The sequence below is a fragment of the Pan paniscus genome, chromosome 19 (assembly GCF_029289425.2).
Source record: "Pan paniscus chromosome 19, NHGRI_mPanPan1-v2.0_pri, whole genome shotgun sequence".
NCBI lineage: Eukaryota > Metazoa > Chordata > Mammalia > Primates > Hominidae > Pan > Pan paniscus.
The window spans coordinates 94,551,456-94,574,705 of NC_073268.2; the positions used below are offsets into that span (position 1 = coordinate 94,551,456).

General features: G+C 48.5%; 1 protein-coding gene and 1 pseudogene across 2 annotated transcripts in view; one reads left to right on the forward strand and one right to left on the reverse strand.

Annotated features, from left to right (window-relative positions):
* DNAH17 (dynein axonemal heavy chain 17) overlaps positions 1–23,250 on the reverse strand; it is a 150,057-nt gene that overhangs the window by 78,333 nt on the left and 48,474 nt on the right. For both annotated transcript variants that reach the window (XM_057300355.2, XM_008971540.4), the window contains exons 23-31: positions 21,889–22,005; positions 21,660–21,746; positions 20,080–20,232; positions 9,805–10,053; positions 5,435–5,557; positions 2,525–2,872; positions 2,346–2,437; positions 1,788–1,914; positions 362–514 (exon numbers count right to left, since the gene is read on the reverse strand). In XM_057300355.2, coding sequence (XP_057156338.2) covers positions 362–514; positions 1,788–1,914; positions 2,346–2,437; positions 2,525–2,872; positions 5,435–5,557; positions 9,805–10,053; positions 20,080–20,232; positions 21,660–21,746; positions 21,889–22,005 — 1,449 coding nt within the window. The remainder of the gene's footprint in view (positions 1–361; positions 515–1,787; positions 1,915–2,345; positions 2,438–2,524; positions 2,873–5,434; positions 5,558–9,804; positions 10,054–20,079; positions 20,233–21,659; positions 21,747–21,888; positions 22,006–23,250) is intronic.
* On the forward strand, positions 17,282–19,128 carry LOC129394487 (ran-specific GTPase-activating protein-like; annotated as a pseudogene).

The following is a 23,250-nucleotide window of genomic DNA, read 5'->3' on the forward strand; positions in this document are numbered from 1 at the left end:
GTCTCACTCTGTCACCCAGGCTGGAGTGCAGTGGCGTGATCTTGGCTCACGGCAACCTCTGCCTCCCGGGTTCAAGCGATTCTCCTGCCTCAGCCTCCCGAACAGGGCTTTTCTCCCGTCCTTTCCCCTCCCCTTTCTCCCTAAGGATACACTCGTGCTATATGGGTAAGGCTGTGCTAGAAATTCTATAAAGAGGTCCATCCCTTAAGTGTTTTCTAGAGAGGGAGAGGAGAGGAGCAGGGGCGGGCTGGCAGCTGCACAGGGTGCTGGTTCTCCGGACATCGCCATCTGAGGGCGTGTGGCCCACACGCATGCTGCACCCTTGTCCTGGGTTCCCTGCGTGGTGTGCGCACACACTCACCTGCCCCGAGAGGTCGCATTCCTGATCAAAAACCATGTACTCGTCCTCCTTGCTGTACATTCCCAGGCCCACCTTGAGAGGTGTGTCATTGGCATCGAGCCGGAACTTCAGTTTACACAGGCTATCGAAGAGTTTGGACAGGTGGCGGCTCACCTGGGAGGAGGGGAAAAGCGGGAATTGTGCAACGGGGGATTTGAAAGGCATGTGCGTGGCTTGGGCTTTCCGTGGGTGGTTTTAGGCATCGTTCTTTTTGGAATGTACTCCCCATCTTTGATTAACGTTGACTAAACATGACTAAGTCAACAAAAGGAACCAGTGAAGACTGCTCTGAGTCAGGACACAGAAACCAGGTCAGGAACCGCAGCCCTTCTAAGCCAAACATCCATTCTGGAAGATTTCTTTTTGGTGGGGCATGGTGGCTCACACCTGTCATCCCAGCACTTTGGGAGGCTGAGGCAGGTGGATCACCCGAGGTCAGGAGTTCGAGACCAGCCTGACCAACATGGAGAAACTCCATCTCTACTAAAAATACAAAATTAGCCAGACGTGGTGGTGCATGCCTGTAATCCCAGCTACTTGGGAGGCTGAGGCAGGAGAATCACTTGAACCCAGGAGGCGGAGGTTGTGGTGAGCCGAGATCGCGCCATTGCACTCCAGCCTGGGCAACAAGAATGAAACTCCATCTCAAAATAAAAAAAATTAATAAATAAGATTTCTTCTTTTTGAGAAGGTTCTGTCCCAGATCCCAAGCCACACACTCAGTCTATTCTTGCATATCCCTTCTTCTTGTGTATCCTCTAACCTTACAGTCAAAATAAAATGCAAGCGCTTTCCCTTCACCTAGTTAAATTTTTTTTTTTTTTTTTTGAGACAGAGTCTCACTCTGTCGCCCAGGCTGGAGTGCAGTGGTGCGATCTTGGCTCACTGCAACTCTCTGCCTCTCAGATTCAAGCAATTATCATGCCGCAGCCTCCTGAGTAGCTGGGATTACAGGTGTGAGCCACTGTGCCTGACCTCTTTTCTCTTTTAGAATAGCCCCAAGGAGGCATCTGTTCCTTGCTCTTGGGACCCTGAGGTTTAACCAGCTGACCAGAGGAAGACCCACTGAGAGGTGTGTCTTTCGGAAACAGTGTCTTACTAGGCCTCTGGCATACGACCCATTTTCTAGAAGGGGAAAATGAGGCAGAGAGGCAAATTAACTTCTCAAAAGCCAGGCCAAGTGCAGAGCAGGATGTGAGGTGAGTCCCGCCACGTTTCTGCCATGGCTGGGGACCCCAGGGCAGCTTCTGGTGCAGAGGGCCTCCTGGAGATGATGGGGCACGTCCAGGGACACTTACCCCACCCTAGGGCGGTTGAGGTAGAGGTGCCCGCCTGGGGTCTGGCATGATGTTGGCTTAAACACCGGAATGCAAGGGGCCCCGCCTACCTCCACGGGGTCATTGCCATTGGAGAGAATGTCCAGGAGGTCAGCCGAGGAGACAAAATAGAACCGGGGGAAAGCCAGTCTTTTCGTCTCTAAATACTCTGCCAAAGCCTTTTCACAGATGGCCAAGCTGGGAGGAAGGAAGGAAGTAGAGGAGGCCGGTGACCCTACTCTGTAGGGATGTCTGCCGCCCACCCTATCGGCGCAGGAACCTGATCATCCTGGAGATGCCTGGACTGCTGTTCACAGGCCTGGTTGAATTCAGAACCTCCTACCGGAGACTCTCGTTTCTTTGCCATCCCCTGACCTTGTGGGCACTCCTGAGCAGGAGGGAGCATCATTTATTCTCCGGGTCATTGCTTCCTTCAAGGCCAAGGCATTGCGTGGCGGGATGAGGCCGGGGAGTGTGTGCTCCCCAGGGAAAGGCAATAGATTAACCCAGGACCCATGGTTTTGCCCTGTCCTGGCCAGCAGGCTGCACAAGACTTAAGTTCCGTCAGACTTAAGACTTAGGGAATCTGCACCACTGACTCCCCTGGTCTGGACAGGTGTGAGCCGCACCTCTTCTTCAGGGCCTCCAGTTTATCATAGAGGCCGGGTTTGCTGGTGGCTTCCACCACGTTGGGTGTTTTCACTGCATCTTCCATCAAGGCCTGGGAAGAGAAGGGGATTGCCAAGGCATTAGGGATCACCACACATAGTCATTTCTGAAGTGGTGGGAGCCACCAGGCTGTACTCACCTTGAATTCCTGGTCGATGTCGTCAAAGCGCTGGGAGTCCCCCGGGAGCTGGGCGCGGATGTCTTCGGAGCCGATGAAGATGCTCTCCAGGTGGCTCCAGGTTCGCTGGACCTCAAACCAGATGGAGATGACGGAGTCCGCCGTGGACAGCTTCTGCTGCCAGCTCGTCACCTCCTTCAGGAAGTGCGCCAGGTACTTGGACATCATCAGGTTCTGCAGCTGCACCTGGTTGTCCTCCAGCGTCTCCACCAGCACCTCGCTGGACTTGAGCATCATGGTGCCCGTCCGCGGGTGCGGCTCGTGCTGGAATTCCATCATGCTCCAGGTACTGTCCAGGGCTTTCAGCACCTTTTGGGGGAACAGAAAAATAAGGTCACTGAGCATTTGGCATGCAAAGCTCAGGCAGGACCCAGAGTTTCCAGGACATAGACTGAAGCTCCATGATCAGAAAGCAAAAAGGCTCAAACCAACGTATTCACAGGAGCCAAAGGCAGATCCAACCCGAACCTTCATCCCCCAATGATGGATGTATGCGATCTCTGTCCATATAATGGAACATAAGCCACTAAAGGAATGAAGTACAGACACCTGCCACAACGTGGATAAACCTGAAGACCTTAGGCTGAGTGAAAGAAGCCACACGCGCAGACCACATAGTGCACGCAAAGGAGTTCAGAACGTGCCACCCCAAAATATGCCATCCTGCAAAACTGACGATTTTGAGTCAGAGGCACTTGAAGGGCAGCAGATGCAGGACTCTCTGAGCCTCATGCTGTTCCTGGGAAGCAGGAGATGCAATTCCCAGGTGAATGATGCTCTTCTGATACCAGAATGAAACGATCATTCTCATCACTAGGATGGGAAGTGGAGGCAGAAAGAATCCTGTCCGCTCAGACCCTTTTAGAATAGCTCTCACCTTCCAGCCTCTTACACAGATTACTTTTCTACAACTTACGCTTTCTGCAACTCAGTACTTAAGTGTTCAACTCTAACTGCGTTTTGGAGTCTTCCTTTCCTCCCATGCCGCAGAAAACTTGGATTTAAATAATTTGCATACTTTTCTCCTCTTGATCTTACGTCAATGGAATTCTCAGACCCAGCTGGAAAAAACCCTAAAAGCATAGTGAAAATGTTGCCTCCTCTACCTATGATGCCATTCGTATGTAAGTGTGGAAGAGGGGGATCTATAGAGGGGGAGAGTGGCTTAGTGGTTGCCTAGAGCTGGAGATGGGGACACGTGAGAGGAAAGGGGTAGGGGATGATGGCTAAAGGATGTGGGTTTCTTTTTGAGGTGATGAAAATATTCTAAAATTTGTTAATTCTATTTTTTTTTATTTTTTTAAAAATTATAATTTTTTTTAGGGACAGGGTCCAGCCCAGGCTGGAGTGCAGCAGCATGATCACAGCTCACTGCAGCCTCCATCTCCTGAGCTCAATTCATCCTCCCACTTCAGCCTCCCAAGTAGCTGGGACTACACGTGTGTGTCACCATGTGCCCAGCTGTTTTTTTTTTTTTGAGATGGAGTCTCACTTTGTCACCCAGGCTGGACTGCAGTGGCGCGATCTCAGCTCACTGCAACTTATCCCTCCCAGGTTCAAGCGATTCTCCTGCCTCAGCCTCCCAAAGCGCTGGGATTACAGGCATGCGCCACCACGCCTGGCTAATTTTTGTATTTTTAGTAAAGATGGGTTTTCACCATGTTGGCCAGGCTGGTCTCAATCTCCTGATCTTGTGATCCACCCACCTTGGCCTCCCAAAGCGTTGGGATTACAGGCGTGAGCCACTGTGCCCGGTCCCCGGCTAATTTTTTTAAATTTATTTTTTTTGTAGAGATGGGGTCTGCCTATGTTGCCCAGGCTGGCCTTGTCTTGAACTCCTGGGCTCAAGTGATCCTCCTGCCTCCGAAAGTGCTGGGATTATAGGCAGGAGCCCCCACCCTCTGCTGTTGAATATGTGCTGATTACACACTTGTAACTATACTAAAAGCCACTGCACACTTTAAACAGGCGAACTGTATGGTATGTAAATTATATCTAATAAAGTTTTTTTGTTGTTGTTTTTATTTTTGTTTTTAAAGCAAGTCAAAATGTGACAATTCAAATTCACAAAACAGGCTGAGGAGAGAGATTTGAACCGCAAAAGGAGTTTTCCTGGATACTGGAACTGCCGGTAGCCAGTGGCACATTAACAAGTTCAGGTACCAGCTGGGGGCCATCCCCCACCCATCCCCAACCCTCCCCTCAGCTGCAGAGTCAGAAGAAACAACTGACGTCCATGGAGGAGTCAGACGGGACCACAAAGATGCTTGAGGCAAAGGAAATGCGAGTTCCGGTTATTTACAAAATGTCCCAAACTATTGCATGTACGGGGCGGGCAGAGCTATAGCCACAAATTGGATTTTCTAAGAAAAATTCCAGAAGTAGGCTGGCGCGGTGGCTCACGCCTGTAATCCTAGCCCTTTGGGAGGCTGAGGCAAGCGGTTCAGTTGAAGTCAGGAGCTCGAGACCAGACTGGCCAACATGGTGAAACCCCGTCTCTACTAAAAGTATGAAAATTAGCTGGGCATGGTGGTGCACACCTGTAATCCCAGCTACCCGGGAGGCTGAGGCAGGAGAATCTCTTGAACCCGGGAGGTGGAGGTTGCAGTGGGCCAAGATCGTGCCACTGCACTCCAGCCTGGGCAACAGAGCGAGACACTGTCTCAAAAACAATAAAAAATAATAAATAAACAAACAAATAGATTCCAGAAGTATTTTTTAAGATTTGTCACAGGTTGGGTAAGAAAGGACCCCCAGACTTCCCGTGAGTGCCTTGGGGCTGCAGGGCCCCTCTGGGCGCTCTCAGTGGTTGGTGGGGGCAGTTTCAGGCTGATCCCACGTTGCACAGACAGCACCGCCAGCACGGCCTACCTTTTCCATGCCCGACTCCTTCACGGCCTTGTCCACGATGTTGCGGACCTCATCCTCGTAACTGTGGAGGTTCAGCTGCAGTAAATCTGCCAGGGTCGTCTCTTCCGACATTTTAAATTTCACCTAAGGGAAAAAATCCAGGCAGGATTCATTTCAGGTCATGTGCACTCTGCAGTGGGCAGACGTCATGATCCTTCATGGAGAGCCATGCCGGGGCGCGATCCCGGGCTGCTGGAGGGAGGGAGGCGAGCTCTGCTCTGCCATTTTCAGCTCTGAGACTTGAGGAAGTGACTTCTCCAAGCCTCACCTTCCTTCCCTGTAAAACCTCCTAAGAGCAGAACGCACCTGCACTGGGCAGAATTGTGGCCCCCCCTCAAAAATTCACATCCGCCCAGAACCTTCACGTGTCACCTTATTTGGAAATAGGGTCTTTGCAGATACTAAGGATCTTGAGGTGAGTTCATCCTGGATTTTCCGGTGAGACATAAATCCAGGGCCAAGTGTCCTCATTACAGGAAGGAGAGAGAGATCTGAGTCACACAGGAAACAGGGCCTTGTGGAGACCAAGGCAGAGACAGGCATGATGCACCACAAACCAAGGAATGCCTGGAGACCCCAGAAGCTGGAGGAGGCAGGAAGGACCCTCCCCCGGAGCCTCTAGAAGGAGTGCAGCCTGCTGACACCCTGATTTCAGAGTCCTGGCCTCCAGCACTGTGAGAAAACACAGGTCTGTTTTCTTTCTTTCTTTTGAGACAGAGTCTCGCTTTGTCACCTGGGCTGGAGTGCATCTCGGCTCACTGGAACCTCCACCTCCCGGGTTCAAGCGATTCTCCTGCCTCAGCCTCCCAAGTAGCTGGGACTACAGGCACGTACCACCACGTGCAGCTAATTTTTGTATTTTTAGTAGAGACGGGGTTTCACCAAGTCGGACAGGCTGGTCTCAAACTCCTGAACTCAGATGATCCGCCTGCCTCAGCCTCCCAAAGTGCTGGGATTACAGGCATGAGCCACCGCACCCCCGGCTAGATCTGCTGTTTTAAGCCTCCTGGTTTGTGGTCCTTTGTCATGGCAGCCGCAGGAAGTGAATCCACCACCTTTGGCAGCTGCCGCGTTCACAATAGGCAAAGCGCTCTGTGGCAGTGGCCGAATCACAGGTACTGTTACTCTAGTACCAGATCACCGTTAGTCTAGCACGAACATACCAGGTACTTGCCTAGTGCCACCCACTTCCCAAATCGCTTCCACGTCCCTTGTCTAATATTCTTTTTGGTGTCACGTAGTCAGATGTTTCTGAGCATTGATTGTGAGCCCACTGTGGAATTTTAACCAACAGATGGAACCTCGCATCTCTAATCACATTTGGGGACATATGTGCCCGAGGCTCACCAAGACCTCAGCTGTGCCCAGCTCCTTTCATGGAGATATTTAGCTGGTTGTTTATCACCGCCCAAGCGTCTCTCCCAGGGCATCCGGAAGGGGCACATGAACCTGTTACCAGGCATCCGGGAAATTTTTTGTCTCAACACTCGAAAGACACCCCCGGGGGCTTGCTCCCAGACACCCAGATCCCTGGGGAGCAAGTGGGTGCCCCTGTGCCCTCAGGGTGGCCTGCATAGCTGGGTTTGCTTTTCCTTCCTTGGGCCTAGGGAGCAGAAGGGCCCTGGACAGTGTGGTGGGGCCGGAGCGGGAGCCTCTAACACTCCTTCTAGGTGGGCGCCCCCCTGGGCTGGCCGGGACTTAATGAGAGATGGAGGGAACCATTTGTCCCCATTCTCCTACTTCCTGCATAGGTAGGGATCTCTTGGGAAGCCGTGGGCTAAGCATTGCCACTGTGCAGGCTTTGGGCCACACTGCCCTTGGTCGTTGGGGTATGTTCTCACCGTTGTTCTTGCATTCTTTCATGCCAAGACCTGTCCCAGCCTTTCTGCTTGTCTTCACAGTTCTCACTCCCAAGGCCCAAGCCAAATTTCACACTCACTCAGAGCTTTTTCTTCCCTTCCCACCGCTTGAAGGTGGCACCCTCCTCTAGGTCTCAGGATCATCACTAAATATCTCCTGCACTTGGCATTCAATCCTGATTATGGAGGTTGGCAGAATTTGCCACCAAAGTATGCCACTTTGGCTTAAGGTTTATTTTGAGCTGAAGGCACTTGAGAAGAAGCAGATACAAGAGAAGCTCTCTGCCCTCCCCCTATTTGCCTACAAGCAGGAAATAAATTTGCCAAGGAGTCCCACCGCCCCCTCTACCAAGAATGATAGAAGTTAATCAATGGAGGCCAGGTGTGGTGGCTCACACCTGTAATCCCAGCACTTTGGGAGGCCAAGGCTGGTGGATCACCTGAGGTCAGGAGTTTGAGACCAGCTTGGCCAAGGTGAAACCCTGTCTCTACTAAAAATACAAAAAAATCAGCCAGGCGTGATGGCATGTGCCTATAATCCCAGCTACTCAGGAGGCTGAATCAGGAGAATCACTTGAACCTGGGAGGTGGAGGTTGCAGTGAGCTGAGCTTGTATCACTGAACTCCAGCCTGGGCAACAGAGAGAGACTCTAACTCAAAAAAAAAAAAAAAGAGTTAATTGATGGAGACAGCTTCAGCCCCTTATCAGCCCAGAGGAAGGGGAGGAATCTACACAATGCACCTTACTGAAGCTCACCTCATCCTGCTGTAAAGCAAAAATAAAATCTTAAGCCCCTGAACAAATTGAATGAACCCCCCCTCTGCCAGGGGCATTCCAAAGTAAACCGGAAAAATGAGTTCAGGCCATGATGGGAAGGGGGTTGGGGGACAGGCCTCATTATACCCCCTCCCTTTGGGATTCAGGCACAGCTGACCAGCATTAACATCAACACAGAGAACCTAAGACTGACCAAACAGAATGTTTGTAGCAACATGATACATCACATGACAGATAGCAGGCCCTGAAAGAAATCGCAGTATTTTACCCCAAAATATGTTTCTTTGACACAGTTTGAAATAGTCCTGCAAAGCTGTCTCTTGTAGGGGAAATCTGCATTCTGTAGAGAATCCCCTTCTCTTTCCTGGTCTTTTCCTATTTTGTTAGAGACAGAGTTTCACTATGTCACCCAGGCTAGAGTGCAGTGGCATGATCTCAGCTCACTGCAACCTCCACCTCCCAGGTTCAAGCAATTCTCCTGCCTCAGCCACTCAAGTAGCTGGGACTACAGGTGTGCGCTACCACGCTCGGCTGATTTTTGTATTTTTAGTAGGGATGGGGTTTCACCATGTTGGCCAGGCTGGTCTCAAACTCCTGGCCTCAAGTGATCCACCCACCTCGGCCTCCCAAGGTGCTGGGATTACAGGCCTGAGCCACCGTGCCCGGCTTTCCTCTATTTAATCTGTCTCTCATCAGTCTAATTTACAGGAGCCCTAGCCAGGGAACCTAAGATGGATAGATGGAAAAATAATTTTTTTTCCTCCGCTGTAATTGTCAGTACTATTATTTCTCTGCTTCCTTGAGAGCAGGGACCATGTCTCCTGTCTCTCTGTATCCTTTGCAGCTAGGTGGGGCCTCTGCAGAGTAGCTGCTTAAAGTCATTTTGTTCAGTGTCGGCTGAGGTGAGCGTTCCTGTTAGCCTTCTGGAGGTGTCAAGGCCAGTGCCTGCCAGTACTGTGGGATATTCCTGGGAAGATTCAGGTGCTAAGACTCTGAGTTCCTGGGGTCATGAGGACCCTAGTGAAGCTGTTCATTTGCCCCAAACTTCCTGAGCCTTATAAACATGCAACCTACAACCAGAACGGCCTACCTAATTTGCAGGGCCCAGTGCAAAATGGAAATGCGGAAACTCCTGTTCAAAAATTACTAAGAATTGGCTGGCGCAGTGGCTCATGCCTGTAATGCCAGCACTTTGGGAGGCTGAGGCAGGCGGATCATGAGGTCAGGAGTTCGAGACCAGCCTGGCCAATATGGTGAAACCCCGTCTGTACTAAAAATACAAAAATTAGCTGGGTGTGGTGGTGGGTGCCTGTGGTCCCAGCTACTTGGGAGGCTAAGGCAGAAGAACTGCTTGAACCTGGGAGGCGGAGGTTGCAGTGAGCCAAGATCGTGCCACTGCACTCCAACCTGGTGACAGAACTAGACTCCGTCTCAAAAAAAAAAAAAAAAAGAAAATTACTAAGAATTTTGAGATGGTGAAGTTGAGATGGTAAACGGAGCCTGCCCCACCACCCCCAACCAGCGTGGAGCCCAGTGTGACTGCACAGGTCACTTGTGCACGAAGCCAGCCCTGCCCACATTGGCTTTACCAGCATCGGGCCCTGAACACCTTGGCTAGGCAGCTCAGGCCAGCCCATCCTGCAGCAGAGCTGGCGCCAGGGGCGGTCCCCTCCGCCCACCATGGTGCATGGTACCTGGGTGGCCTGCATGAGCTGCTGCCAGTGGCGTTCCCGAATGGCAGGGTTCTGCAGCTCGCTCACGGCACGCAGGGATGTGATCACATTTTTCACGGTGTTGTCGAGCCCCACGAAGACATCCCAGGTTTTCATCTCCTTGTCCAAAGACCTCATGTCCTTGGCAAACTTCTTACAATCTATGTCCATCTGCTCAACGTTGATATCTTTCCACTTGGTGGTCTTCCAGTCCTCGATGCTGGTATTTACCTGAAACAAAAACATCCCGTTTCTCCTTCCACTCTCGTCAAGGAGAATTCAGGAAGAAAACCCTCTTACCTTTCTGCACTTACTCGCAGGGAGCAAAGCCCAGTGAGGAATATTTAGAACTAATACCCGAGATCAGTAAAGTGATCAGATACAAGAAAAAACAACTGTGGCATCACAAAAGGTAAGATTTAAAAGTTAACAGTTGGCCAGGCACGGTGGCCCACGTCTATAACCCCACTACTTTGGGAGGCCGAGGTGAGCAGATTACCTGAGGTCAGGAGTTCGAGACCAGCCTGACCAACATGGTGAAACCCCGTCTGTACTAAAAATACAAAAATTAGCTGGGTGTGGTGGTGCACACCTGTAATCCCAGCTACTTGAGAGGCTGAGACAGGAGAATCACTTGATCCTGGGAGACAAGGGCTGCAGTGAGCCGAGATCATGCCACTGCACTTCGGCCTGGGTGACAGAGTGAGACTCCATCTCAAAAATAAATAAATAAAAATAAAAGTTAGCAGTTAAAAGGCATTTTAGCAAAAGGCTGTGTTAGGGCCCTGCTGTTGCTGGCCAGGACCCAGTTTTCTCTCACTTCTCAGTATGTCCATGTAGCTTGTCTTGGCCAAGGAAAGGTGAGTGATGCCTGACAATACCCAGCTTGGCATTCCCCTTGCCTGCCTTGGCAATCACAAAGGGGCATCGCCGAAATACAACCTGCACTGTGGAACCAGTCCTTGGCAGGTAGCTTCCCAGGAAACAACTGCTTGGAACTACAGCATGCACTTTGCATGAATGAGAAATACACTTTTGTTCAGTACACAGAGATGTGTGGGGTTGTTACCGCACAGTAACGCAGCTTCCACTGACTGGTAAAAAGACAACAGAAGAAACTTCACTCACAACAATATGAAACAAAATATACAAACGACCCAGGAATAACCCCACCAACGGTATAAACATGAAAATGGCTGTGAAGCTGGAAACTGCTAGTCATTGAGGCAATGAGAGATTGTTGACATGGGCACTTACAGTGAGAAGATCTGGACTTGAGAAACATCTGTGCTTGAGAAAGTAAAAACTGGGAGTGTTCACAAGATGTTTGCCTTGAAGATACGATGATTTGAAACCTTAATCTACACAGGATTTGATGGCTTTTTCTGGGAGGTTCGAGGTTACCCTGCATCCTATTATCATAAAATGTCTTGGCTAGTGTGTTTGTAGAGTTTTTCTTGAATTATCCTGACTGCAAATGCTGTCATCTCCTGGGAAATGTGGACTTTATTCTCCTGTCTACACAAACAATTTTTTGTCGTGGGAAAGCATATATCCCATTCTCTCAGATGCCTGCTATGTTCTGTAATGCCACTCATGTAAAAGAAACTTGAGGCCGGGCGCGGCGGCTCATGCCTGCAATCCCAGCACTTTGGGAGGCCGAGGCGGGTGGATCACCTGAGGTCAGGAGTTCGATACCAGCCTGACCAACATGGTGAAACCCCATCTCTACTAAAAAAAATACAAAAATTAGCCGGGTGTGATGGCAGGTGCCTGTAATCCCAGCTACTGGGGAGGCTGAGGCAGGAGAATGACTTGAACCTGGGAGGCAGAGGTTGCAGCGAGTGGACATCACGTCACTGCACTCTAGCCTGGGCCACAGAGCGAGACTCCATCTCAAAAAAAAAAAAAAAAAAAAAAAAAAAAAAGAGAGAGAGAGAGACTCAAAATCAGTTAATTGTTGAAAAAGTATCAAGAGGCCTTCAATTTAACCTTCTGTTAAGGCCTGGCTGTAATAAAGCCTGTGTCTCCAAACATGTTTCTCCCCCTGTGTAAGAAATATGTAGACTCGGTATGGTCAGCATGAAGACATTTACTATAATGTATTTAAAAAATTGAATAAAAGAAGAGACAGAGCACGCTCTTGTATGGGGACATGGAATACTGCCAAGAGATTAATTTTCCTCAAATGAGTTAATTCAACTCCATTTAAAGTCATAATAGCTTCCTTTTGGAGGGGAGGAAGATTTGACAAATGATTCTTTTGTTTTTGAGACAGAGTCTCACTCACTCTGTCGCCCAGGCTGGAGTACAGTGACGTGATCTCAGCTCACTGCAACCTCCACCTCCTGGGTTCAAGTGATCCTCCTGCCTCAGCCTCCCCAGTAGCTGGGACTACAGGCACATGTCACCACACCCAGCTAATTTTTATATTTTTAGTAGAGATGGGGTTTCACCATGTTGGCCAGACCGGTCTCAAACTCCCGGCCTCAAGTGATCCGCCCACCTTGACCTCCCAAAGTGCTGGGATGACAGGCGTGAGCCACCGCACCAGGCCGTATTTGAAAAAAGTTCATTCAAAAAAGTAAAAGAGGAAAGAGTTCAACTATTTTTGAAAACCGATGAGTGAAGAGGAGACAGAATGGCAGAAACCAATATATGCACACACACAGAAGAAGAAATACTTGGGAAAAAGAGGCCCTGTGCTTGGAGTCCAGCCTCCCTTCACACACTGAGACTTGGCCTGTCCTTATCTTTCTGCTGCCTAGGAGGCCACATGGCAGCCTACAGAGACATGATCCAGACTGCCCTTGTTTGGCAAATTCCCAGGCACCCGAATTGCCTCTTCTTCTCCCTGAATATCACCCCCTCCACAACCTACCCAAATTCCCATTTCTTCAGGGCTGTCTTAGCATCTGACTCAAACAAAAAGCCTGCTGGCATTCTTTAAAAAGTTGTCAGTTCTTTCAGTTCTGCCAAGATGGAGCAGCCCTGTCACTTCCAGCTTCTCCCTCTTACAACTGAACAACCTTGGACATATCACAACAAACAAGACCATGGAAGATTGCTCATATATTGAGGAAATACATAAGACAGTTGTGTTATAGTTAAGAGGGGCAGAGGTGAGGGCAAAGAGATCTAAATGGAAGTGAGGTTTCTACACACCAAAGTGACAAAATGTTGATATCAGTGACTGTCAAACAGCCACTAAGAAAACTATATAAAGCGCTATGTTCAGAATCACTCTAAATAAATCAGGATGGATCCTAAAAATGTTAAAAGAGAGTCAGAGGAATAAGAAACAAAGGGAACAAACAGAAAACAAAATGGCAGACATAGGCTGTAACATGACAATAATTACCTTAAATGCAAAATGGTCTAAATAGATCAATCAAAAGCCAGAGACTGGCAGAGCGGACGAAAAAACATGACCCAATCATATGCTGTATATAAGAAACTCAGTTCAAATACAAAAATATAGGTAGCTTGAAAGTTTAAAAATGGAGAAAGATCTATCAGAACGAACACTAGTCAAAAACAATAGAAAAAACAGAAGTAGCTATACTAGTATCAGAGCAAGCCAACTTTAGAGCAAAGAAAATTCCTACAGACAAAAGGAACATTATATAATAGGAAAAAGGGTCAACCTATAAGAAGACAATAATCCCAAATCTGTACACACCAAGCAACAGAGCCTCAAAATACACAAAGCAAAAACTGATGGAGCTGAAAGGAGAAATAAACACATCTATAATTATAGTTGGAGAGATTTCAGCACCCCACTCTCAGCAGTTTATGGAATTGCTAGACAGAAAATTAGCAAGACTATAAAAGGACAGAACAACACAACCAACTGACAGGATCTAATTGACACGTATAAGACACTCCGCCCAACAGAAGCAGAATACGCATTCTGTTCAAGTGCCCGTGGGACATTCCCCCAGACAGACTGTATCCTGATCCATAAAATAAAGCTTAATACATTTAAAATAATGAAAGTTATATACAGTGTGTTCTTTGACCATAATGGAATCAAACTAGAAATCAATAATAGAAAGGAAACAGGAAAATCTCTAAACACTTAGAAATTTAAAATATAGGCCAGGCGCGGTGGCTCACGCCTGTAATCCCAGCACTTTGGGAAGCCGAAGTGGGCTGATCACAAGGTCAGGAGATCGAGACCATCCTGGCTAACATGGTGAAACCCCGTCTCTACTAAAAATACAAAAAATTAGCCGGGCGTGGTGGCGGGCACCTGTAGTCCCAGATACTCGGGAGGCTGAGGCAGGAGAATGGCATGAACCCAGGAGGTGGAGCTTACAGTGAGCCAAGATAGCGCCACTGCAGTCTGGCCTGGGCAAAAGAGTGAGACTCCGTCTCAAAAAAAAAAAAAAAAAAAAAAAAAAGAAATGTAAAATATACTTCTAAATCATCCATGGGTCAAAGAGGAAGCCTCAAAAGAAATTTAAAAACACACAGAACTGAATGTAATATCAAAATACGTGGGACGCAGCTAATGTAGAGAGGGACATTTTATAGCACAAAGTGTTTCCTTTAGAAAAGAGAAAAGGTCTCAAATCAATAATCCAAGTTTCTACCTCAATAAACTAGAAAATGAGCAAGATAAACCCAAAGCAAAGGAAGGAACAAAATAATAAAGATCAGAAACTGATGAAGTTTAAAATAAAACAGCACAAAAGTTAAACAAAAATCTTGTTCTTTGAAAAATCAATAAAGTTTATAAACCTCTATTATGACCGACAAAGATGAAGAGTGAAGACATAAGTCACCAACACTAGGAATGAAATAGAAGATACCACTGCTGAGCTTGCAGCCATCTAGAGGATAGTATGGAACTAGTATAAACAACTTTATGCTTGCTTGAATTAAACAATTTAGAAGAAATAAACCAATTCCTCAAAAACCACAAGCTACCAAAATTCACTACCAAGATTTTCACAAATTTGAAACAGACCAACGTGAACAAGCCTGTATGGCCATTAAAGAAATTGAATTTGTAACTAAAAATCTCATGGAAATGGCCGGGCCCGGTGGCTCACGCCTGTAATCCCAGCACTTTGGGAGGCTGAGGTGGGTGGATCACCTGCGGTCAGGAGTTTGAGACCTGCCTGACCAACATAGTGAAACCCCGTCTCTATTAAAAATACAAAAAAATTAGCTGGGTGTGGTGGTGGGCGCCTGTAATCCCAGCTACTCAGGAGGCTGAGGTGGGAGAATCGCTTGAACCCAGGAGGCAGAGGTTGCAGTGAGCCAAAATCACACCACTGCACTCCAGGCCTGGGCGATAGAACGAAACTCTGCTTCAAGAAAAAAAAGTCAGTGTAATCCATTATCTTAGCAGACTAAACAAAAATCAATCATATCAGTAAACACAAAAAAATTTGACAAGATCTAACACCTGTTCATGATGAATGAAAAAAAAAGGAATAGAATTTCCTCAATTTGAAAACTTACAGCTAATATACATAATGGCAAAGTGGTTTTCCTCTTAGATTGGGAACAATGCAAGGATGTGTGAACTCACCACTCTTATTCAACAGAGTACTGGAAGTTCAGGCCACTGCAATAAGGCAAGAAAGAGAAGTAAAATACATACAGAATGGAAAGGAAAAATAAAACTGTTCCTATTTGCAGATGACATTATTGTCTATGTACAAAATCCCTAAGGAGTCTAAAAAAGCCATCCTAGAACTAGTAAGTGAGTTTAGCAAGGCCACAAGATAAAAACAAACACATAAAAATTATTCACATTTGTATATACCCAAACAAACATGTGCAAACCAAAATTTAAGACGCAATGCCACTTATTAATGCAATCACTTCTAAAAAGAAAAGCAAAGACATATGAGGTATAAATGTAACAAAACATGTATAGGATCTTAAATGCTATAACAAAATGAAATCACAAAAAAATCAAAGAAGAGCCAAATAAATGGAGAGATACATTATGTTATGGACTGAGAGACAGAGTCAACATGTCAGTTCTCTCCAAATTGATTAATAGTTTTAATGCAATTCCTATAAAAACCCCAGTAAGGTTTTATTTTTTTTATAAGCATAACAAGCTTATTCTAAAATTTATATGGAAAAGTACAAGTCCTAGAAGAGCAAACCAATCTTGACAAAAAAGGATAAAGTGGGAGGAATCGCTCTGATAACAAACCTTACTTGATTGCTCTAGGAATCAAGACTGTGCAGTATCATGGAGGGACAGACACGAAGACCAATGGAACAGAGCACAGAACCCATCAACAGCAGCAGTCTAAGGTGCCCAACTGACTTTTGACAAAGATGCAAAATAAATTAAATGGAGCGGGGCCAGGCGCTGTGGCTCACGCCTGTAATCCCAGTACTTTGGGAGGCTGAGGCAGGTGGATCGCTTGAGGTCATGAGTTCAAGACCAGCCTGGCCAACAGGGCGAAACCCCATCTCTACTGAAAATACAAAAATTAGCTGGGTGGAGTGGTGTGTGTCTGTAATCCCAGCTACTCAGCAGGCTGAGGCAGGAGAACCGCTTGAACCGGGGAGGTGGAGGTTGCAGTGAGCCAAGATCGCACCACAGCACTCCAGCCTGGGTGACAAGAGCGACACTCCATCTCAAAGAAAAAAAATTTTTTTTAATGGAGGGACCGACTTGTCTACAAACAGTGCTGGAGCAATTAGACATCCATAAACAAACAAAAATAATAAATGAACCTTAACCCAATAAACCTCACTCCTTATACAAAAATTAACTCAAAATGGCTCATAGACAAACAGAAAGCAGAAAACTATAAAAGCATAGGAGAAAATCTTTAGGATCTAGGAAAAGAGTTCATAATCTATGAAAGGAAAAATTGATAAAATGGATTATACCCAAGTTTCATATTAAAAACTTTGAAGATTATACTAAAACTGGCCGGGCATGGTGGCTCACACCTATAATCCTAGCACTTTGGGAGGCCAAGGCGGGCGGATTGCCTGAGCTTAGGAATTAGAGACCAGCCTGGTCAACGTGATGAAACCCCATCTCTCCTAAAAATACAAAAATTAGCCAAGTGTGGTGGCGTGCGCCTGTAATCCCAGCTGCTCGGGAGGCTGAGGCAAGAGAATCCTTGAACCCAGGAGACAGAGGTTGCAGTGAGTTGAGATCGTGCCACTGTACTCCAGCCTGGGCGACAGAGTGAGACTCCGCCTCAAAACCAAAATTATACTAAAACTCTTGCTCAGCGAAATACCCTGTTAAGAGAACGAAAAGACAAGTTACAGACTAGGAGAAATTACTCGCAATCACAACCTGACAAATAGCTAGATTCTAGAACATATAAAGAACGCTCAAAATTTAACAGTAAAAAACTTAGTTTTGGTTGCCGGGCAGGAGGAAGGTGCTGGCTGCAGAGGGAAGGAGCTCCCAGTGGCTGTGGAGAACCCAGCCCAGCTGAGCCGAGCCACGGCCACCATGGCGGCTACCGAGGACGCTCACGAGAACCACAGTACCTCCACTGAGAATGCAGACAAGTCCAACCAGGACCCTCAGTATGAGCCAATAGTTTCTATTCCTGAGCAAGAAATTAAAATGCTAGAGGAAGAGGGACTTTTTAATATGTGAGTGAAACTATTCTGATTTGTTTCAGGGAACAATCTTCTGGAATGGAAGGGTGGAGGCACTGGCAACGTCAAGCTCCTGAAGCACAAGGAGAAAGGGGCCTCACGAGGAGGGACAAGACCCTGAAGATCTGCCAGCCCCTAAGTCACACCCATGTTGGAGCTGAAGCCCAATGCAGGCAGCCACTGGACCTGGGTCTGCAACACCCACGCCGACTTCACCCATGAGTGCCCAGGCCAGAGCTGCTGGCCGGCTGCTTCCTGAATGCTGAGCATGCACGGAAATTCCAAAGTTCAGAGAATGCAAAAAAGACATCAAAGAGAGACAAAAGAAAGGACCAGGCAAAAACAATAATGCCGAAAAAGTGGTGGAAAAGCTAGAAGCTCTTTTGGTAAAGAGGAGACCAAGGAAGACACTGAGGAAAAGCATTAAATTCTTCCTTTCTTTCCTTTTTCTTTTTTTTTTTTTGAGATGGGGTTTCACTCTTATAGCCCAGGCTGGAGTGCAGTGGCTCCATCATAGCTCACTGTAGCCTCCACCTCCTGGGCTCAAGTGGTCCTCTCACCTCAGCCTCCTGAGTAGCTGGGATCACAAGTGCACACCACCACGCCCAGCTAATTTTTTGTATTTTTAGTAGAAACAGGGGTCTTGCTATGTTGCCCAGTCTGGTCTTGAACTCCTGAACTCAAGTGATCCACCTGCCTCGGCCTCCCAAAGTGCTGGGATTATAGGCATGAGCCACTACACCTAGCCTCCTTTTTCTATTTATTTGAGATGGAGTCTCACTCTGTCCCCCAGGCTGGAGTGTGATGGCGAGATCTTGGCTCACTGCAACCTCCGCCTCCCGAGTAGCTGAGATTACAGGCACCTGCCACCATGACCAAGTAATTTTTGTATTTTTAGTAGAGACAGGGTTTCACCATGTTGGCCAGGCTGCTCTTGAACTCCTGGCTTCAGGTGATCCACCTGCCTTGGCCTCCCAAAGTGCTGGGATTACAGGCATGAGCCACCCCACCTGGCCTCCTTTTTCAGTTTTACCCTGCCTCTCCTTTTCAGTTTGTTTTTATTGTATTTTATTTTTACAAGAGACTGTATATGAATAACTGGATTAAAAAAACTTAAAAAAAGTCAATTGGAAAAAAAAAGTCAACTAGAAAATGGATAAAAGACATGAATATGCAGTTCACCAAGGAGGATATATAGATGTCAAATAAGCCCATGAGAAGATACTGGAGGCTGATGCCTGTAATACCAGCACTTTAGAAGGCTGAGACGGATGGATCGCTTGAGCCCAGAAGTTCAACACCAGCCTGGGCAACACAGCAAGATTCCATCTCTACATAGAAATGTAAAAATTAGCTAGACGTAGTGGCACAAGCCTGTAGTCCCAGTTACTTGCGAGGCTGAGGCAGGAGGATTGCTCGAGCCCAGGAGGCAGAGGTTGCAGTCAGCTGAGATCGTGCCACTGCACCCCAGCCTGGGCGACAGAGCAGGACCTTGTCTCAAAAATAAATAAAAATACTTTTTAAAAAAGAAAATATGCTGGCATCGTTAGTCAGTAGGAAATACAAATGAAACCACAAAATCTTTCTCATAGATTGAGCCTCTGATGGTCTGAATATTCCCCCCAAAATTCCTCTGTTGAAATCCTTACCTCGTATTAGGAGGCAGAGCCTTTGGGAGGTGATGAGGTCATTGGGGCGTGGTCCTCAGGAATGTGATTTGTGCTCTTATTTATGTGTTTATTTTTTGAGATGGAGTCTCACTCTATCGCCCAGGCTGGAGTGCAGTGGCACGATCTTGGCTCACTGCAACCTCTGCCTCCCAGGTTCAAGCAATTCTTCTACCTCAGCTTCCCGAGTAGCTGGGATTACAGGTGCACACCACCACACCCAGTTAAATTTCATATTTTTTGTAGAGACGGGGTTTCATCATGTTGGCTAGGCTGTTCTCAAACTTCTGACCTCAGGTGATCCACCTGCCTCGGCCTCCCAAAGTGCTGGGATTACAGGCATGAGCCACCACACCGGGCCTGATTCATGCTCTTATAAAAGGGACCCTGGAGCGATTTCTCAGCCCCGGCCTGCTCCACTTCCGCCATGTGAGGATGCAGTGAGAGGGGGCTGTCTATGAGCCACAAAGTGCGTCCTCACCAGACATTACATCTGCCTTGACTGTGGACTTCCCAGCCTCCAGAACGGTGAGGAATGAAATGTTTGTTGCTTATGAGCCACCGAGTTTATGGGATTTTGTTAGAGCACCTTGAACAGACGAAGTGGTATTCCTTACTTAAAAAAATTTCTTTAAAAAAGGTGAGATGTGAGAGAGAACTAGAGGAGGAGGAAAAAGACGAAGGGAGGGAAAAAAGAGAGGGGGGCAGTCAGAGGCGAGCCCCCACCCACATACAGAGAGAGGTGAACATATCTGCTTTAGCGCAGGGACCCCACCTCGCGATCTCAGGGCCCTTCGGATGCCTCCACCCAACACCAGAAACCTTCTTGTCACATTCTTACAACCAAAGGGTGCCCAGAGCCTGCCCTCTTGTTGCCGGGGGCAGCTCCCTGCAGAATCCCGGGCCCCACCCTCTTGTTGCCGGGGGCAGCTCCCTGCAGAACCCCGGGCCCCACCCACGCGGCGTGCCCTGCACTCACCACAACAACCATGTCCCAGAGCTCCTTCAGCAGGCGGACCTCCCGGTGGCAGGCCTTGAGCTGCTTGTAGTCTGGGACGGGGACCTCGAACAGGCCCCCGGACTTGGACAGCGCCTCCATGATGCCTTCCATGGCAGAGATGCTCTTTTGTTGCTAGGGGCAGCGAGGGGGCCGTCAGTAGGGCTACCTACCCTCAGCGGCGCCCCACCCCACTCCCCGACGTTCTGCCCGTCTCTCCAGTGTGCCCTCCCTGATAAACCTTCTGGGAGGAGGTGTCAATACAACGGTGTCCCACCCGGAGGGAGGACAGAGCCCTCCATCCCCCAAGGCCTCCTGGGTCCTGCCTGCAGGGGAGGGCGGGTGACCTCTACCCACCCCAGCGTGGGGACCGACTCCCAATGGGCATGGTAAATGCCTCATTTCCTCCTGAGAGTTCCTGATTTCCCAGCATTTCTTCAACTTTCATATTATATTTTTATCTTATTAAAAATGACTTAAGTAATGCTTTGAAAATGAGATAATTCAGATAAGCAAAGAGGAAAAATCCGTAGTGTCCTCTCAAATCCCATGACTAAGAGTTGGCCGTCGTAGCACCTGGTGTTAGTGGGTGTGTTTGCATGGACACGTAACAGGCAGGCTGTGGCAAAGGTGGGCTCGGAGCGTGTGCACACACATGGACACGCAGGGACCGCCTGCTCTGGTCACCAGCTGGAGCTCCACAGCTCCCCTTGGATGGGCATGGGGCACCCCTCACCCCAAATCTTTCCAGAAAATCCAGCCCGGGGCCCTAGGGAGAGAATGGCTGCATCTCCATCGTGGCTTGAGGAATGCGACATGAGGAAACGGCCATGAGGGAGGGTCGGATTGGAGCTGGAGGCCAAAGAGCCGAAGCTCAGGGAGGGGAAGAGTGAGGCAACCCTGAGGACCCTGGGGTTCACATTTGCTAGAGCCTGTGAGGCGGAGGTGCAGGTGGGGCCGACCCAGCAGTACCTGGGCACCGTACTACTGGGAGCAAAGAGGAACTGACAAGGGCCCCCCTGGGCCTGAGCTTGAGTGGGCTACCAGGTCCAGGGCTGTGTGAATTTGTGCACTGGACGTGACCATGAACTTGGACAGTGGGAACAGAGTGGGAACACGAGTGAAGCCTGGCTGCTGCCCGATGTGGTGGGTCAGGAGAGGCAGGAGGCAGGGAGGGATGGCAGGTGAGTATTAAGCCCAGGGGACAGGAAGCGGCTGAATGTGAACAGAGTGGAGATTAGGGGGCGGAGTCAGGCTAAGGGACTGTGGGTCACACTGGGTGTTAAGGGGCCTGAGCCGTGGGCCTGGAGCCATGCTCTGGGCTGTGAGACACAGAGGGGACACCGTGTGGTCTGGGGGGCTGCTCGGTTTGCATGTTCACGTACACACCCATGCATGTGCTCGCACACGTATGCGCATGCATACACATAAGAGCACTCGTGCACGGCCCCAAGGTCAGTCCGGCGGAGACCATGTTTCTGGACTTGAAAGAATAACTACTTGAGAAAAGAAAGCAGTGGGGTTCCCAGACTTACCCCGATCTCACCCTTGAGCAAAAATACCTTATTCAGGGACTTGTAGGGGTTGGGGTCGCTGAAGGAGAACGGGGCCTCGCGCCTGAACCTCTCCCTGAACTCATGTTGCTTGAGCTGCGAGAGAAGAGTGCAAAGTACAGAGAGTCACGGGGCAGCCACCTGCCCCAAGGGTGGCCCCACCCTGTATGCCGCAGGGCCCTGTGTGAGCCCCACGCTGCTCCCCGGAAATCCCGCCACCCTGCCCCAGGTACAATACCTCGAATTGCTGGCATTTCCGCCGCAGGATGCTGACCTCGTTGGCCTGGAGTGGTGCCACGGTCTGCTTCACCTGAATGGCCAGTTTCTTGGTATTTGTCCAGTGCTCCAGCAGCTCCTGCGGGAAGCAAAGGCAGAGGAGGGCTCCTTTCTCGTTTCTTTTCTTAAACCTTCTATTGTGAAATAATTAGAGACTGGTAAGAAGCTGCAAAAACAGTGCAGGGGCCGGCACGGTGGCTCACACCTGTAATCTCAGCACTTTGGGAGGCTGAGGTGGAAGGATCACTTGAGCCCAGGAGTTCGAGACCAGCCTGGGCAACAAAGTGAGACCCCATCTCTACAAAAAACACAAAAACATTTTAGCTGGGCGTGATGACATGGGCCCTGTAGTCCCAGCTACTCAGGAGGCTGAGCTGGGATGATCACTTGGACTAGGAAGGCAGAGGCTACAGTGAGCCAAGACGGTACCACTGCACTCCAGCCTGGGTGACAGAGTGGGACTCTGTCTCAAAAAAACGAAAACAAAAACCACCCTCCTTAATGGCGAACTAGGACATCGACATTGGTGTGTCTGTTAACTAGGCCAGAGAATGTACTCACCTTTCATCATGTTTTTAAACCTGAATCCATTTGTGGGTGTGGGTGTGGTCTCCCATGCAATTTTATCCCACATATGGATTTGTGCAAACACCACCACAATCAAGATATGGATTGTCCATTACAACAGAGGAATTCCCTTTCTATCCCTCCACCACAATCCTGCTCCTGGGGACGGCTAAGCTATTCTCCAGCTCTATAATGTTGTCATTTCCAGAATGGCTGCAACAATCAGATGAATTTTGGTATTTCCCAAGTTCCCCACACTTGGGTAAATACTATAGTTGTAAATATTTAATTATTATTTATTCATTTTTGAGACAGAGTCTCACTCTATTGCTGAGGCTGTAGTGCAGTGGAGCTATCTTGGCTCACCACAACCTCCGCCTTCTGGGTTCAAGTGATTCTCATGCCTCAACCTCCTGAGCAGCTAGGATTACAGGCACCTGCCACCACGCCTGGCTAATTTTTAAATTTTTAGTAGAGATGGGATTTTGCCATGTTGCCCAGGCTGGTCTTGAACTCCTTGGCTCAAGTAATCTGCCCGCCTCGGCCTCCCAAAGTGCTGAAATTACAGGCATGAGCCACCACACCGGGCCATAAAATATTTTAAAGAAAAAAAAAAATCCCAGCCCATGAACTTTTTGCCTGCAGTGGAGACTTCTCTATTTCTTCTATGGTTGCTGGCTCTGTGGTTTCTGTCTGCATTTTTACTACCCCAGTTGCCACGTGTGTGGCTTGGAGCACCTCAGGGTGGGACGGCTGA